At 36.0% G+C, this 19939-nt stretch overlaps 1 protein-coding gene across 1 annotated transcript in view; it reads right to left on the bottom strand.

Annotated features, from left to right (window-relative positions):
* The window catches only part of KLHL4 (kelch like family member 4), a 41808-nt gene that overhangs the window by 12157 nt on the left and 9712 nt on the right, over window positions 1-19939 (bottom strand). The window contains exons 2-5 of the mRNA XM_037511625.2: window positions 13263-13430; window positions 12738-12874; window positions 5613-5809; window positions 1366-1578 (exon numbers count right to left, since the gene is read on the bottom strand). Coding sequence (XP_037367522.1) covers window positions 1366-1578; window positions 5613-5809; window positions 12738-12874; window positions 13263-13430 — 715 coding nt within the window. The remainder of the gene's footprint in view (window positions 1-1365; window positions 1579-5612; window positions 5810-12737; window positions 12875-13262; window positions 13431-19939) is intronic.

Raw genomic sequence — 19939 nt, forward strand, 5'->3', positions numbered from 1 at the left:
TTTTAATGTTTCTCTTTCTGGTGTTACAATTGCCTTTCCCAATAGATAAATTTGTTATCCCCAGGAGGCCAGAGGTCGGTCCAATGTTCTTTCATTGCATATGGATAAGTTCTTTTTTTAAATCTTATTCATTCTTTATTTCCCAGAAGGTGCCTGCTATATACCAGACAGTCAAGAAATGACTTGAATTAAAACAGAAAATTTAAATTTATAAAATTTAATTTTTATACACGTTAGTAGCCTTTAAATATTTAATTTTTTTACTGAAGTAACGTCACAACTTGTTATACATACTACATTAAGTTCACTACCAAAAGTTCAAATCTGTAGATTCTTAAAGGTAATATGTAGTTCCATGGGATTTAATTAAGAGCTAAATGCGAAAGAAAAGCAATCATTGCAATAGCATTCTATATTTCCTTTATGGAGGCAACAGAGGCTTACAACACTATACATAACTCAGATATAGGATCATACCTCTTCATATGTATGTCATCACATCAATAGAAATATTTTATTAATAATGTTGTTAAAAGTGAATTAATTCTAACATTTATGAAACTATTGGTCCATAAGTACAGATAAAGTTTTTCCTTTCAATTGGATATTTGGGGAGTTCAACAACAATGTGTCCAACATCTATATATGATGTGTGCATATGAACAATCTATTCACATATATAATACATTCATATGCTCATGTACATGATCTCTACTATTAATAAACTTGCTACAGAGAAAAATTGTGATTATCACCAATGGTAGAATTATATATAAAGGGACCACAGACTAACCTCACTAAATTTCACATACTAAAGCTCAGTATAAAATAGGTCAATCCTGAATGTTACCTAGTGTTTATTTTTAGAATCACTTTTACTATAATCCTTCAGCATGCATGATGAGGATGTCATTACAGTGGTGTTCTACTGCATCAGAAATTACTATAGTCTGCTTTCAATCTAAATACCCACGTTAGTGGGTATTATCCAGGATCTAACTCCTTCACAGAGTGTCCTTTGGGAAGAAATTGTACTGTTTATCATTGCCTTGCCTAGAAAATAAGCAGGAAAATAAAAAAAGATTTAGCCTTTTCATTTTCTCTGCTTGTTACAAGTGCTGTTTCGTGAGAGAGGAAAGAAATGAGTAGGCTGAAGTTTAGGGATTTATCTGTAGTTTTTGTTTTTTTGCTTTTTAATTCTGTGTCTTCTCTCTTCCTCATTAAATATTGCTGGTTGAAAGTTGCACATGTCTTTATGGGAAACAAATCCTATATACTCCAAATATCAGAAATCCTCTGAATAAATCAGACTAGACAACGAAGCAATGAACTAGTGCCTAGTAGAAGAACTATAATTGAAATTACCTGTGGTGGAAGCAATGGCAGTCTGATGTAAGAAAGCAGCATTGCTAGGTCTCGCTGCCTAGCAGACACGTCGTGCCCCACCCACTGCATAAGAGCATGGAAAATGGTTTCTTCATCAGGCACATTGATATCATCACTACACAGAAGTTTTGAAATTTCATTAGCTGGAAGCAGGAGGAATTCCTGGTTCTTTATTACCTCTATGAAGTGTTCCTAGAAAAGAAAGGTCTTCTACTGAAATTTTGTACTTTAGAAACATAATAACAAAGAAGTTCACACATTTTAAACTTCAGACAAAGCCAGAGAGACAGATATATGCATTTATAACAAATAGATTCTATTGCTGCCTGTGAGAGGGAGCCTGGGGGGAGCCTTCTGAAGCTGAGGAACCAAATGCTTCCCCTGTGAATTATTTATTGAACACAAAGAGAAGCCTTAACTGCTTCAAAGGTCATACTGATAGTGTCCAAGTTGATACCATTACTTTTCTTTCCCAGTTGTTGTAGATAACAACAGCTTAACATTCCAGAACTGACTGATGTTGGGTTGATCTTTAACCAAAAACCTTAATGTAAAGGTTGAAAAATTTCAAGGTAGAGGTAGCTCTGGCTGTGCATTTGAGGTGGCTCAAATGAACTCCTCTGAGATGAAAAAAAGAGGCTGATGAAGTCTTTCTTCTTATAAGGAAACATTATCTGTTAGCCAAGACAAAGGTGTCTTTAACAATGGATAATGATCTTCAAATTCAGGACGATCTAAAAGGGACTCTTATGGAGTTATTTTTTGGTGAGACAGTGGGGCTTTCAATTTTTATATACTATACCTCAGTTCTCCCTTTTGTGTTGTCTTACATTTTGTCAAGTATCAAATTTCAGACAGATGTGTTTTAATTTTTTTCAGCAAAACACCACTATACTTTTCTAGTTTATACATTGTTCTTTGACCACAAAATTATTTCTAACATTTTTCATGGTTTTAAATGCAATAAAATAAACTTCTGAAATGGAGATGACCAGTGTAGTTGGTAATTTATATTGTAAAATAAGTAGATATTCTGGCAACAAGACCACCTTGAATAAATGTAGGGGAGAGAAGTGGGGTTTATGATAAATCAAATCATTCCCTCAGATTCAATCTGAGTTAATTCCATTAGAACTGAGTTCACCTCACAGTAAAATTAACCATACACCAATCATCAAGTTTGATAGACCCACCGGGGAGCTCTGATTCTATAAGATGTAAATTAACTTGCATATTTAGGCAAAAGCCCTCTTGAGATTAAGGCAAACAATTGAGAGAGAACTGCTCTTCTTACCACAGCAGATGTCCCCAGTTGAAAACACTTTCACCTATAATGAAGCTAATAGTACAACTAGTAATGCATTATACTTGCATAGTATTAAACACTCTACAGAATTCTTTCACAAACATTGAGTCATTACCAATGTGAGCTTGTGAGAGATGGAATTCTGATGAGGAAAGAGGCTAACTGAATGGTTTGATCTCTCATGAAGTAAATGGCATAAGTTTAGCATAAGTTTTCAGGTCTACTTCATTTGGTTCAGTATCATGTCTATTATAAGTGACAAAATTTTTATAAAAGTGTTAAGAAAAAGACAAAACACTGTAAAATATGTTTACCTATTATTGGTAGTGCATGTAAACTCTGAAACTGTGTTAATATTATGGAAGTCCCTGTCTCCCAATCCCCTTTTTAGCCATTCTCTAATGAAAGAAGAAAAAGAAAATGAGAGTAAGAATGAGGGCAAAAGCAAAAGCTAGAATGAGAGAACAAAAGAGAGATACAAAGGTAGATTGACTCAGTTTGTAAAAACTTCTCAGTGGCTAATGTGGATCACAGTAGCATCTATCAAATTTGATTACCCATTTGAGAATGTTAAGAAATGATGAAAATGGTTTATTAAGAAATGATTAAAAAGGTCATATTCACATATGGCCAGAAATTAGATTTTTTGATAGAAATTGTTATGGCCTCAGAGTGACAACCTGATGAGGCTACTGAAAATTGCTTGACGATATTATTCTAAATCATAAATAAATGCATAGGGTCAATATATCATTTTGTGGCACTGCAGTATTCTGTATTATAGAAAAATACTTGTTTAACTTAAAGACTAATTCTAAATTGTCTTATTTTGGAATTATTTTGGCCTATTTCTTTTTTCTCGTCAGTTGTTTTTCTTTTCTTTTTCCTTTGTTTTTTGTAATTTTAATTTTGCTCCTAATTTCTATGTAAATACTTTCTTCTATAGTTCTGTATTTCTTCCCGAGTCTTCTTTTGAACCTTTGATTCAAAACTGATTTTTTAAAATCCACATTTACATTGTTATAAACTTTATTAAATGAATATAGCATGTTTGCAGAATGTTTCACTGAATAGCACTATTTATTTGATTATGATAGTTACTTTTATATGCCAAATTGAGCCACAGAGTGTCCAGTGTTTTTGTCACACTTTATTCTAAAGTGTCTGTGAGGGAGTTTCTGGATGAAGCCCAATCACATCAGAGAGGGCAATCTGTTTTATTCACTTTATGATTAATATAACTGTACCTGAATTCTTAGAGTTTAGCATTATTTGTAGACTTTAAAATCATTTGCATTTTTATACTATCATTTGCATTTTATACAATCTTTTGCATTTTTATACTATCAATTTTCATTTCTATAAAATCATTAGCATTTTTATACTATGGTCTTTAGTTATTAATTGTATTTATAATAGATGCTAAAATAACTTGGGAAAAAAAGGTGATTAAAGGAGAGAGTATTACCCTTTGATGCACATCCTGCTTTAACACTCAGCTTAAGGCACTTACTAGGAAAAGGAAGGCATGTGCGTTTTGAGCAACAAAAATAATTCAAGCTGTTTATCAGAATGTTTTGTCTGCAAGCGTAAGATACCAGACAGGAAACTGTTAATATTTAGTTCAAGAATCTAATTAAACAGGAAGTTTTTATGTTTGGCTTTTGTGGTAGGATAAACCTTTCAACTATATAACTGTTATCCCTATAGATTATATGGCATCTGTATTTAAGTCAGAGGAATATAAAAAACATAAGTAAATGCCATTATGCTAAAATGAAAATCCAATAAGATGTAATTATCAACATCAAGGTTTGTTTCAGGAATATGTTTGAAACTTCAATTTTAAACAATGATCTGGGATGGGAAGAGAAGGAGATAGTTCTACAACAAATTTGTAGAGAATTAAAATGTTAGAAATTTGAAAAAATTAAGATCCACAGACAATACTAGAAAAATGTTTATATGTATATCAATCCTAAAATTGTAGACGACTTATTTATTACTTTTAAATGTGATTCTTTATCATATCATTCACTTTTACATACTTGCTTTTAATTTTAAGCCTTAAAAACTAGAGAAATTTTCTTTTCTTGAAATATTTATCTTTTGATGGGGTTTCTAATGTTTTGTTCCTTGCTTATGAGGTTAAAAAGTTTGTTTTCATTGTAACAGAGAATTATCAGCATTAATAAATAGCATTTATTTATTAGCCTCCATCTATGTTTTCTTGCCTCCCTACACATAATCTATATTTCATGTCATTTTTACTGGATTGAGTAGAGCTAATCTTATCACATGCAACTTTTAAAGAATGAACACATATGAACAAGTTTAATTTATTATAATAATGAATAGAATTGAAAGAGATTTTTAGTTAAGGATTAAATTTCAAATTTTTTAACCAAAATGCATATTTTTAAGACAAAAGATCCATTCAATAGACTTACTAATTTTGATAGTTCTTAAGTTCTAGTTAATATTGATTTCCTATTGAATGATATTTAAATTTCATTAGAAATTATAAGTTCTATAATTTTACAAACTCAAGTTTTAATGCTTAAAAACACCAGGAAAATCTTATTTTCTTAAAACTGAGGATTCTACTTGAAGTATCTATTTGTAGATTTTAATTTTTGAAAGTATTTTCATTTTTTCAAGCTTTGAGATTTAATTTAACCATTTTAGTTTCAAAAATAAGAAACTTGAGTACAGCTCAATCAGACAAATACTTTTTATCTATTACATGCAAGACATTTGCAAACTGTGTAATTTATATTGCTTTTTAATTTTACCCCAACATTATAATCTTAATTTTGAAAAGATTATACACATGCACACATATCAGTAAACAAATGAATTAGCTAAGTATTGTGTTAACATAGTATTAATGCAACTTAATTTGAAGCAATTATTTTACCATTGTGTATTTATGTGCCACATTCAGGAGCTCGGTACAGCCCTGAGCATCTCCAAATGATCGAATCCCTAGGCAGTTTGAAGGATGGAGCTGCTTTATGAGAAAATTGGAGCAAACTTCAATGACCTGAGTCAGCTGTAAGAGACAAGCTGCAGCCAGCAAATTTTCAATAGTATCTTCTTTCAATTGCAGGATGCCTATATGGTTTGAAAAAGTAAAGGATGATTATATGTCCCATAAATTAAGGTACAAATATGATAGCTAAATGAATTTTTTTCAATTTCTCTCAGTACAGCTATCTTTTCTAGTTTGCATTAACAAGTAAGGAAATACCTTCTGAGTAACTTATGCAAAGGAATATGTATAAGCACTAATAAGACAGCTGAAGGAAGCTAAAATAGATTATCAAAAACAACTGTAGTAAATAAACAGTGACAAACATCATTGCAAAAATCAAAAGCTTGATATTTCTTTATCATCTTAGATCTTCATCTATATCTTATATGAAAAACTGCCTACATTATAACTTAAGAAGCATTATGTCATATTATATAAATAAACATCATGCAATTGACCATACAGATAACTGTTATTTGTGTGGGAAAACACCTTGGTAAAGAAGAACAGAGAGCTTATATGTACATTTCTATTTTTTTTTTAAAGATTTATTTATTTATACAAGCACTCGGTACAGTCAGAAGCGCCGGAGGGCGAGAGAATTCACCAGAGCCAGAGAGGAGCGCAGAGCAGGTAGAAGGACCGAAGTACACTGTTGAGGGGAGTAGCAGGCAGGACAGGAGAGGTCTGCTCGCCATGTGGGCCCCTTGCCAGCAGCCAGGGATCTAACCGGTGCTGCAGAGGCTGTGGGCAGCTTTGCAGCCCAGCACTCAACCGCTGCGCCACCAGGGGAGGCCCTTATATGTACATTTCTTTACATGTGCTTTTGTTACCAGATAGGAATGACCTTTCAAAAATACTATGCCTGGAATTGATGTCTGATTCTGTTTCAAAAAAAAAAAAAAATGTTTCCAAGAGTCCAAAAGTAAACTTTCAACAATTACCAAGCCATGGAATCAATCTAAATGCCCATCAGCAGATTCCAGAAATTGGAATCAAATAAAATACAATATCAAATTAAATACAACTCAGCTATTATAAAAATCTTTTGCAACAAAATGGATGGAGCTGGAGGTGATTATTCTAAGTGATAAACATCAGAAAATGTAAAATGCTGGATGGTTTCATTTATCTGTGGAATATAACTATACGTATACACACACACACACACACACACACACACACACTGGCAAAATACAACAAAATGAAATCTTACATCTTTCTATCTGCTCCGGGAGTTATATTGCAGGTTCAAATCTTTACAAACATACTTTCATACTCTGCCCGCTCTACCAATGTCCGCTCCAAAAAAAAAATTAAAAACTTATCAAACCATTCACATTGTTTGGCAACTTAAAATAGTTCGGGCAGGGCATGGCCTCCCTGGTGGCACAAAGGGTTAAGACACAACTATGAGGCTGTCGCAGCCACTGCTGCATGAGTTCAATCCCTGGCCAGGGAGTGACCCACATGGCGCAGCAGACCTCTTCTGTCTCACCCGCTGCTCCCCTCAGCAGTGTATTTCAGTCAATCTGCCTATTGTGCTCCCTACTCTCTCTCTGGTGAATCCTCTCACCTCCCACACCTCTGGCCTGTACCCCAGTTCTTGTATGTATAAATATTAAAAAAATAGTTTGTGTATACTTTACCATGATAAAATGTTTTGTAAGCAAAAAAAAAAAAAAAAAAAAAAAAAAAAACCTTAATGAAAAGTTACTGGCTACCAGAGGGAACAGAGGAGGAAGAAGCGACTAGTGGAAGAGGAAAGGCATTGTCACAGGAGGTGTCAGGGAGGGTGAGTGAAGCATTTGCACATGGTGGAGAAGTAAAAATGTAACCCCAAATTTATGCAGACATGTGAACAACTGACAAATGTAATTCAACATTAAAAAAAACATAAAAATGATGGTATGATTATTTTAGGCATAAAGAGATTCTATTTACAAAATATCCAAGAATTTCTTTTATTATTTTTTAATAAAATATTGATTTACCATTGGTTTACAATGCTATGTAAGTTTTGGGAGTGCAACTTAACGTCTCACTATAAGTATATATCCCACTGCAGTCACCACCGTAGTGCTAGTATCATTCACCATTATCAAACTGACCCCCTTTTACCAATTCCTCCTAATCAGCATTCCATTCTCCTCTAGAAACCACCATATTTTTCTGATTCTCAGATTCATTTTTGTAGCTTTTTGTTAGTTTCTTTGCTTTTATATTGCACATTATGAGTATGTCTTTCAATTTCTGACATTTAAAATGAGATTAGAGCAATTTAAATAATTTATATTGCTATAACTATCATTTTTAGAAAAAGCATTATTGATAATTACTGCAAATATTGTGTGTTATTTTGATAAGCTATATTTTTATTTTTATTGTTATTGCTAAACTATAAGTTATGAAAAATATTTCATACCACTTATATAAACTGAGTACATTATCCCTTTATGTTTGCCTTGTAAAATAATTTCATATGGAACTTATGTGGTTGTATCACCACAGAGAAAACGATAATATGTACTGTGAAATTCTCCATACTTCGTTTGGCATCTAAAATATGTTGTGAAGAGGTTCAGTCCATCAGCAAACATTCCAGTACTGCTTCTTTGCCTGGATTTTGATGAGGAAGCCCTATCCATATATCATGATCTACTGAAGTATGAATTACTCTCAGATTCATATCTAAGGATTCACCAGCTATAAACATTGAAACTTGACCTGGTTATTAAGAATATTCATTTCCTTTGGCCAAGTATTCAAGGATGATGTAATACCCCTCCTTCTCAGACTCTTCCAAATTATTGAGGAGGGAATGCTCCCTAACTTCTTTTATGAGACCAAATGATGCTGATACCAAAACATGACAAGGATACTACACAAAAAAAAGAAAATTTCAGGTTAATATTGCTGATGAATATAGACACAGAAAACCCCAACAATATATAACCAAGATGAAAATATATACATTGTGCAAAAATGAAAAATGATGTAAAAATATGTAACATAAAAAAATAGCAGCAAACAGAATTCAGCAATACATTATTCTAGGGATGTAGATGTTTCAACACATGTAAATCCATCAATGTGATTCATCAAATGGACAAAATGACAGATGCAAATCATATGATCAATAGATGCAAAAAGAAAGATTTGATAACATGCAAAAATCCATTTATGATTAAAAACTCTTAATAAAATGATAGAAGAAAAATACAATACTTAATAAAAGCAATATATGTAAAACCTGTAGCTAGCCTGGGTCACTAATTGAGAAAAATCAGTGGGGAAATAAAAGAAGGCTTTCCCCCTAACATCAGGAGTAAGACAAGGGTGCTGACTGTCACCACTATTATTTAACATAGTATTGGAAGGGCTGGCCAGAGAGATTAGGCAAGAAACAAAAAAAGTTACCCAGATTAGAAAGGAGTAAAACTGTCACTATATGTAAATGATATATTATATATAAAGAAAACCTGAAGGATCTCACCAATACACTGAAATAATAAAGGAATGCAGTAAAGGAGTAAGCTACAAAATCAATATGCAAAAATATATTGTCATTCTACATGAAAACAATTATGATCACATCAAAAAGCATAAAGTATCTAAGAAACAATTTAACCAAAGACATGAAAACTGAAACTATACACTGAAAACTACAAGATTCCAGTGATTAAAGTGAAAACACAAATAAATGGAAAGACAGTCTGTGCTCATGGGTCAGAATAAACAATAATGTCAAAATGGTCTTTCTACTTAAAGCAAAATACAAAGTCAGAGAATCCCTATTTTACAATCCTGAAGGCATTATTCACATAAATATAACAAAATATCCTAAAATTTATATGGAATCACAAAAGGCATCAAATCCTGAAAAAAACAATCCTGAAAAAAAGAACAAAAATGTAGGTATCATGCCCTTTGACTTCAGGTATACTACAAAACTGCAGGTATCAAACAGTATGGCATTGGAATAAAAACAAGCACTCAGATAAATAGAATAGTATAGAAAGAGCTCAGAAATAAAACCACAATATATGGACAACTAATTTATGACAATGAAACTAAGAAAAACAATGGAGAAAGAGAAGATCTCTTCAGTAAGTGATGTTGGATAAACTGGACAGCCACATGCGAAAGAATGAAAATAGACCACTCTCTTATACCATATACTAAATTTAACTCAATATACAAAATACTTGAATGTAAGACTTAAAAATCATGAGATGCATACAGGAAAATGTAGGTGATAAATTCTTTAACACTGACTTTAGTGATGTGTTTGTAAATTTGTCTCCAACAGCAAGAAATAAAAAAGAATAAAAACAAAAGGTCCCATATCAAAGTAAAAAAAAAAAAAACACTTCTATATAGCAAAAAAGCCATCATTAAAATGAAAAGGCAGCCAACTGCAACTGAACAGGAAAATATATTTACAAACCATATATTAAATAAGGGGTTGATATCAAAATACATAAGAAACTCATTCAAGTCAATGACAGCAACGAATAAAACACACACCTCAAATAAAAAGTAGGTGGAGGATTTAAACAGACACTTCAGCAAAAAGACATATTGAAGGCCAACAGCCACAGCCTTCATATTGTATCATTAGAGAAATACAAATCAAAATCAGATAAGATTTTGGGAGTATTTTGGAGGGGTATATTTGGCTTTTTGAGGGTGCAGTGCTGTATAAATATCGATTAGATCCATGTGGTCTAGTTCTTTGTTTAGGGCAATTATATTCTATTTATTTTTCTTCATTGATTTGTCCATTGGTGAGAGTGGGGTGTTTCCAAGTCTCCAACCACATATGTATGTTTTCCGATGTCTGTGGCTTTCAGAGGAGGAGGGATAGAGGGGAGAAATGGGGGTTGAAAAGAGAGTACAGTGGACTGAGAGAACTATGGGTGTTTTGGTGTGTGAGCACTACAGTGGCTACACCTGAGGGGGTATATGCTATATTGTCAAACACAAACAAGATTGTAAAACAATGGTACTTCAATAAAAATAAAATATAAAATACATTAAAACAATAAAAAATGAGCAATAGCCTGACTATATTGCTTTCTTTTTTATTTTAACATTTATCATTTTTATTTTTTTAAATATTTGCTTCCCCCCACCCCCTCAGGTGTAGTCCCCATAGAATTTCCTTCCCCAAGGCACCCATGCACCATCACCACAGTCCCCTGTGCTCCTCCCTCCCTCCCTCTGATCCCTCTCCTTCCTCCTCCCCTGCATTATGTCTCTGGTTTACAATTGTCTGTTTTTGCTTTGTTGTGTTTTGTACTGTTGTTATCATTTTTTTACACTGATGTCTTATTTGGTTCCCCTATATTCCTGTTATAAGTGAAACCATCCAAAACAGAGATAGCCCACTGATTGGGAAAAAATCTTTGCACTCCATTCAACTGATAAGGGACTGATCACAAAGAACTCACAGGGCTCAACAAAAATAAAATAAGCAATCCAGTCAAGAAATGGGCAGAAGAACTCAAAAGACATTTCTTCAAACAGGAAATGCAAATGGCCAACAGGCATATGAAAAAAATGTGCAAATCAAAACCGCAATGAGATACCACCTTACACCAGTAAGAATGGCACATATCAAAAAAACAAGCAACAGTAAATGTTGGCGAGGATGCGGTTAAAAAGGAACTCTCTTATATTGCTGGTGGGAGTGCAAACTGGTCCAACCACAGTGGAAAGCTGTCTGGAAGTTCCTTAATCTACTAAAAGTAGAGCTACCATATGTTCCGGCAATTCCACTACTAGGGATCTACCCAAAGGACTGACTATATTTCTAAAGAAAAATGCAAGTGGCTAATCAGTAACTGAAATGGTACTCGAAACATCACTAATCATTAGGGAAATACAAATCCAAAACCACAATGAGCTATTATTGCTGCACACTTGTTTGTATGGCTATTATCAAAAAGAGGAGATTACAAATATTGCTCAGGACTTGGAAGAAAAGGAAGACTAATTCAGAGTATGAAAACACTAATACAAAAAGACTTATACCCTATATCATAGCACCATTATTCACAAAAGTCAAGACAATTTAATCCTCATCCATAGAAGAAATATATATCAAGAAATTGGAGTATATATCCTGAATGAAATGGTACTCATCCATTTAAAAAGATGTGCTTTGGGGGACAAAATTAATGGATTTAAATTTGATTATCTAAATAAAAAAATCACAAAGTGAAAGAATTAACTGGGTAGTTTCACTTATTTGTGGAAAATAAATAAGCAAAAACAAACAAACAAAAAAACAGGCAAAGCACAACAAAAATGAACTCTTTGACCCTGTGGAAAATATAGTGGCTAACAGGAGAGGGGATGGAAGAAGGAAAGGCGAGTCATATGCAAGTATTAGTGCCAGAACTTTGGTGGAAGGTGAGTGAAGCATGTGGATATGCTGAGGTGTGGTCTACTTCAAAATTATGTAATTATGTGAACAAATGGTAAATCAATAAAATTTGATAATCATTTCACATGTATATCATATCATGTTGTGTACACTTTAAAAATATACAGACATATTTTTTGGTTATTTTAATAAAATTTGAAAAAATCAATTGCATATATACAATGTATATATGTACACATATACCCATCCCATTACTCCTTTTGTTTTATAATTTGACTAAATATGACTTTACAATTTCAAAGTAACAGAAAATTAGAATATTCCAACTCCACATTTACAAATGTGAGACGTGCTTTTGTATCATTTTGTTGAAAGAGCTCTATTCTCTCCTGGTCAAAATAATTTCATAGACTATTATTTACCTATAGCTCTTTTATTCCATTGAAATTAAATCCTCACCTTTCCCCTTATTACATTTGGAAAGTTACTTAACTGGTCTATCCTTCACTTTACTTGTACAGTAGGGATAAATAATAATAATGACTAATAATATGGGTCCTATAGTGTATAGCTATTGTGAAGATTGGATGGGTTAACAGATGCCAGGCACTTACCTGTGTAAGCATACTGCACTAAGGAATTAAGTGCGTTAGGATCAACCCCTTCCATCTTGACTTCTTCTTGTTTGGCTTCAAGCACATCATTTGTAAACATTGCAGCAAAATAATCAGACACTGCACTGAGAACCAAGCTGGAAATAGGAATGTTTCATAGGAACTTAACTCAGTTTATAATCTTACTGAAAAGCATGAAATGTAGTCAATACGTTTGCTATACTGGTACGCTTGCTTGCTGCTAATTTCTTTACAGTTCAGCAAAGTGTAGTGAAATTAGAAAAGTAAATTAAGTAATTGACCTTATTTTAGAGGGCTTATGTTTCTTCATCAATTACTCTAAAGTTTGACTCTTCTATACATCACACAAGGAACTAGGTCACATATGCCAGTGTTTCATCAACAGTAAAGATAAAAAATATATTTGCCTTAATTTTCCAGTTTGTAATCAATAGTCTGATTTTTTTTCTCATTGATACACATTCTAATAAAAAAAAAACTGTATATCTGAATAAGGATACTTACCGATGGGCTGGGATTCGAAGGTGTCCAGCAATTAGTAGCACATCACACAGTTGTTTTTCTTTCAGGTAGTTCTCCATTTTATGTAGCATTTCCTGTGCATGGTTTACAGCATAGAAATGCTCCTCAGACCTGTTGACATTCATTTCCTCAGGATGTTGGGTAGCTAATCTGATAAGTGGATTTTAATAATAAGAATATAGCTTATTCACCTAATGAGCATATAAGTATGCTATGGAAATTTAAGTAAACCTGTTTCTAAAAGAAATATGAGATTAGGGCCTCCCTGGCAGCACAACAGTTGAGCGCTGCGCTAGGAAGCTGTCCGCAGCTTCTGCAGCGCAGGTTTGATTCCCGCCAGCTGGGGAGAACCCCACATGGTGCAGCAGACTTCTCCTGCCTCGCCTGCTGCTCCTCTCAGCAGTGTCTTCAGTCTGTCTGCCTGTTCTGCTCCCTGCTCTGGCTCTGGTGAATTCTCTCACCCTCCCGCGCTTCTGACCTGTACCTCAGGTCTTGTATAAAATAAATCTTTAGAAAAAAGAGAAATATGAGATTAAAGAAAATTTAAAATTTACCCTTTGCAGGGACAATCAGAGTTACAGCAGATAAGATATTCAGCTTTAAAAAGTAATCAGATAGAGATGGACACTGTAGGGTAGGTAAAAGGTATCAGGCTTTTCTGCCCTCCCGCCATTAGGATAGATGAGGTAACCCTGTGGTCCTGAATGCATGCCTGATGGTGGGCACCTGAAGTGGGTACAGCTGGGCTGAGAGACGGGACTTTTAAGGGCGGCGTCACGGGGATGCCAGCAGCAGCAGAAGTGGAGAGAGGTAGGGGAGAGGGAAGAACGCCGGAGAGCCAGATAGAGTGAAGACTTGCTGGGGGTTGGGAGGCCTAGCCAGCCTCCCTGCCCCCCAGTACCCCTGCCTGCTGTGTACCTGGTAAACCCCAATAAAAGCCTGCAAAAAGCCATGGAGGACTCTGACTCCTCCTTTACCCGGTCTGCTGGATCATAGAAAACCTGCTCTGTGGTCTCCCTGACCCTACAGACACTATATGATAATTAAGGGAACAATATATCAGGAAGATTTAACACATCAATATATATGTACTAAATGAAGGGCATAAAAAGACATAAGGCGGGCCTCCCCGGTGGCGCAGCGGTTGAGCGCTGGGTTGCGAAGCTGCCCGCGGCCTCTGCGGCGCCGGTTCGATCCCCGGCTGCTCCCCGGCCACCGGAGGAGGGTCCCACATGGCGCGCAGACCTCTCCTGCCACCCGCTGCTCCCCTCAGCAGTGTACTTCGGTCCTTCTGCCTGCTCTGCTCCCCGCTCTGGCTCTGGTGAATTCTCTCACCCTCCCATGCTTCTGACTGTACCCAGTGCATGTATAAACAAAACAAACAAACAAACCAGCAAACAAATAAATAAAGCATGCCTCTATAAAAAAAAAAAAGACATAAGGCAATTATTATCAAATCTGAAACCAGGCATTAGCAGCAACACAATAACCATCAGGGATGTCTATACATCAGTTTCACCAATGGACAGATAAACTAGGCTGAAATTAAACAAGGAAACAATAACCTTAAAATGAGGATTTAGGCCTGTACGGGCAGGATTGGCCCGGAGCAGGTTTTCTAGGATCCAGCAGACCAGGTAAAGGAGGAGTCAGTCCTCAGTGGTTTTTGTAGGTCTTTTATTGGGATTTACCCAGTACACAGCAGGCAGGGGCGCTGGGAGGCTGGCAGGCCTCCCAGCCTCCAGTAGGTCTTCACTCTGGGCTCTCCAGCCTTCTCTCAGCTTCTGCTTCTCTTGCTTCTCTCTTGGCTTCTTTTTTGGCTTCTTCTGCTCTTCTCAGCTTCTGCTGGCATCCACATGACGCCGCCCTTAAAAGCAGTCTTAGCTCAGGTGAATCCCATCTACCTATACCCACACCCTACTCCAGGTGCCCCCCATCAGGCATGCATTCAGGACTGCAAGGATCCATCATCTATCCTCATGGCGGGAGGGCAGAAAAGCCTGACATTTTTTTCCTTACCCTTCAAGGCCATATGGGCTTAATGGAAATTTATAGGACACCAAACCTGCAAAAAGTTGAATACACATTCTTCTCAAGTGAATATGGAACATTTCCAAGATAGTCTACATGATTGGTCACTGTAGTGCCAGAAAGCACAGGGCACATTCACTATCAATTTGGACAGATGGATAAAACAGAGTCCCAGAGCCCTCAGTGGGGTTTTCAGGATTTAATGCTCTCAGGGAACCAGGTACACAGGGACACCAGGCAGGGAGGCTGGCATGCAAAGAGGCAGGCATGGGCCAGGCAGGGAGTGCTAGGAGGCTGAGAGGCAGTGTAGTGACAGGAAAGCCACAGAGCAGGATCTCTATGATCCGAGCAGATGGGTAAAGGAGAGTCCTGGAGCCATTGGTGGCTTTTCAGTCTTTTATTGAGCATTTACCAGGTACACGGCAGGCAGTGGGGCCCTAGGGCCTGGCCTCCCAGGGCTGGTGGCGAATCTTCACTCTTTCTGGACTCCCTGCCGTTCTCTTAGTCTCTACTTCTCTGCTGCTCTGCTCTCGTTCTCTCTGCTCTCATTCATTTCTCTTTATCTTGTTTCTCTGCTCTCTTCTGCTTCTCCTTCATTCTCCCGCTAGCATCCCCATGACGCCGCCCTTACAAGCCCAGTCTCAGCCCAGGTGTACCCACCTACGTATGCCCACAACCCACTCCAGCTGTCCACCATGAGGCATGCATTTAGGACCACCGGGATCCATCATTAATCCTAATGGTGGAGGGCAGAAAGTCCTGATAATAACTTATTCTACGGGCAGGCAGGCAACCAAGTCCCCCAACCCCCCATGAATCTTTATGCTCTTTCTCTGGCCTCACTCTGGCATTTCTCTCTCATGTTGTCTTATAGTCTCGTCTCTTCTGTAGCCATGTTACTTGCACTCTCACTGCCGCCCACGCTGCTGCTGTTATTCCAGCCAGTAGGCTCAGGTGTGCATACTTGCACATGACCGCATGTGCACACACCCATACTCCAAGTGTCCACAATCAGGCATGTGTTTCCCGTGCCCACGCTTCCAAGCGCCCTCTGCATTAACACGATCAAGGTTACAGGTGATAGCCACAGAGGCTAGTGGCATAAAAATCCTGATTAATTCATATACCCTACTGTAGGGTAAAGAAAATATCAGGCTTTTCTGCCCTTCCGCCATCAGGATAGATGATGGATCCTTGTCCTGAATGCATGCCTGATGGCGGGCACTGGGAATAGGGTGTGGGCATAGGTAGATGGGATTCAGCTGAGCTAAGACTGTGCTTTAAAGGGCGGCGTCACGGGGACGCCAGCAGCAGCAGCAGAAGCCGAAACAGAAGCCGAAAGAGAAGCCGAGAAGCAGCAGAACGAACGCCAGAGAGCCCAGATAGAGTGAAGACTTGCACCCCTACAGCCAGCACCCCTACCTGCCATATGCCTGGTGAACCCCAATAAAAGACCTGCAAAAAACCACTGAGGACTCTGACTCCTCCTTTACCCGGTCTGCATGGGATCAGAGAACCTGCACTGTGTCCATTCCAGCCTTTACACCTACAGTCACCAAAAAAGTATCATTAAATTCATAAAGATCAAAATCCTATCAAGTATCTTCTCTAACTGCAATGACACCAAACTAGAAATTGAGCACAAAAATACAGTAGGAAAACGTCTAATATATGGACATTGAATAACACACTTCTGAAAGCCTATTGGATAAATGAGGGGAAAAAAGAAGAAATTTAAAAACATATAGAGATGAACAAAAATAAATAAACAAGCTTTCAGGCTCTATGGAACACAGCAAAAGCAGAAATAAGAGGAAAGTATATAGTAGCCTAGGCCCACATCAAGAAACAAGAAAGAGCTCAAGTAAACAACTTTACCTCTCACATCAAGATTTTAGAAACATCGGTAGAAGGAAGGGAGTAATAAAAAAAAATAGAGCAAGAACAAATGATATAAAAATCAAAAAGTACAAGGCATCAATGAAATACAAATCTGGTTCTGTAAAAAAATCAACAAAATAGAAATGCCTCTAGCAAGACTCACTAAGAAAAAAGGGATAAAAAATCAATGGAAGCAGAAACAAAAGATGAAAAATCACAACAGGCATTTCAGAAATACAAAAGATCATGAGGTTACTAGGAGCAACTATGTATCAACAAATTGAAAAATCCAGATGAAATGGAGAAATTCTTAGCAATCTACAACACTTCAAGACCCAGCCAGGAAGAAATAGAAAGCCTAAACAGACAAACCACAAGCAAGGGAACTGAAACAGTAATCAAAAAATCGAGGTCCAGAGGGTTTCACTAGTGAGTTCTAACAAATCTTTAAAAATCAACTAATACATATTTTACTCAAAACTCTTCCAAAACTTGAGACAGAGGAGAAGATTCCATATACTTTTTTATAAGACCAACATCACTCTGAAACCAAAACCAGACAAAGAGAATATAAGCAAAGAGCATTACAGATCAATTTCTCTGATGATCATAGATACAAAAATTATCAACAAAATTTTAGCAAACCAAATCAAACAATATATCAAAAGAACTGTACATCATGACAAATGGGATTCATTTAATGACAAAGGGATGGTTCAACATCTGAAAATCAATGAATGTAATTCATTAAATCAACAATAAGAATGAAAAACATGATTATATGAATAGCTGAAGAGAAAGCATTTGATGAGATTCAGAATCCATTTATGATTTAAAAAACCTTAAAACACTGGGATAGACAGAACATTCATCACCGTAAAAGCCATATAAGACAAACCCACAGCCAACATATTACTTAATAGTGAAAACTGAAAGCTTTCCATCTGAGATCTAGCACAAGACAGGGATGTCCAGTTTTATCACTACTATTCAACAAATTACTGGAAGTCCTAGATAGAGCGATCAGGCAAAATAAAGTTATAAAAGGAATCTACATTGGGAAGAAGTATAACTTTTATTTTTGCAGATGACATGATAATATATGTAGGAAAAAACCTTAAAAACTCCACTAAAAAACTGATTAAAATCATAAATCAATTCCCTAAAGTGGCAAGGTACAAAATCAACCTGCAAAAATCAGTTGCATTTTTATATACAAACACATATGAAGAGAAGAAATCCAGAAAATAATCCCATTCACAATCACAACAAAAAGAGTTAAATACTTAGGAGTAAACTTAATAAAGGAGGTGAAAGGCCTATACAATAAAAAATATAAGATATTCCTAAAAGACAGAAGGAAATGTAAAGATATTCCCTGTTCATGGGCTATAAGAACAAACATCACTATCAAGGATCTAATGGCATTCCTCAAAGAAATAGAAAAAACATTACAGAAATTCATATGGAATAAGAAAAGACCCCAAATAGCCAAAAAGTTCTTTTAAGAAAAAAAGTGGTGGCATCCTACTCCCAGACTTCAAACTAAACTACAAAGTTATGGTAATTAAAACTGTATGGTACTGGAACTAAAAGAGAAACACAGAGCAATGGAAATAGAATTGTGACCCAGAAATAAAGCAACAGATCTATGAACAGTTAATTTATTACAAAGGAGCCAACAGTATACATTGAAAAAAGGAAAGTCTCTTCAACAAATGGTGTTGGGGAAACTGGACAGCCATGTGCTGAAGAATGAAACACCATCTTACACCTTACATAAAAATAACTCAAAATGGATTGAAGACATGGATATAAGACTTGAGTCTAAAAATTAAACATTACAGAAATTAATTGAGAGAAAATATAGCTAGAACACACTACAATATTGGTTTGATAATATCTTTGTGGGCTGGTCTCCAATACCAAGAGAAAAGTAAATATGAGCAAATGGGATTACAGCAAACTAAAATGCTTCTGAAAATCAAAAGAAACTATCAGTAAAATTAAAAGACACCCTACTGAATGGAAGAAAATATTTGCACATACACATATGACAAAGAACTAATATCCAAAACATGTAGAATTCTCATGCAACTCAAGAAAAAGAGAACAATTAACTCAATCAAAAAACAAGCAAAAGAACTAAATAGACACTTCTCCAGAGAATTCATGCAGATGGCCAACAGGGAGTCTAAACTGGCCTAGCTCCTATGGAAAACAGTATGGAGGGTTCAAAAAATTAAAAAAAAAAAGGATCTATCATATGACCCCACAATTTCAGTTCCAAAGAATATCTACTTGAATTGTACAAAAACAGTATTTGAAGAAATATTTGTACCTTTATGTTCATTGCAGTTCTGTTTGCAATAGCCAAGTGGTGGACAGAACAAGTACAAGGCACTTAGAAAAATTTGGTCTAAATCTACAATGAAATACTACTCAGCTATAAAAATAGATGAACACCTGCCACTTGTGCAAAATAAATGGAAATGAAAAGATAATGCTAAGCAAAATAAGTCAGAAGGAACAAGACATATAGTAGACTGTTCCATATGTGTCATAGAGAGAAATAGCACAAAGGGGCAGTCAAAACCAAACCAGTAATAAACTTTTAACATCTCACAACAAAAATGAGGCTACCAGAGGAGGGGGAGGAGGGTGGAGCAAGATGGGAGAAGGGCCATTATGGATGATGGTGAGGACTGTGGGTGCTTAGTGGTGGATGTGCATAATGTGCACTTGAA

This window comes from Talpa occidentalis, unplaced genomic scaffold (assembly GCF_014898055.3).
Source record: "Talpa occidentalis isolate TD23 unplaced genomic scaffold, MPIMG_talOcc4v2.1 talOcc4.15, whole genome shotgun sequence".
In the NCBI taxonomy this organism is placed as follows: Eukaryota; Metazoa; Chordata; class Mammalia; order Eulipotyphla; family Talpidae; genus Talpa; species Talpa occidentalis.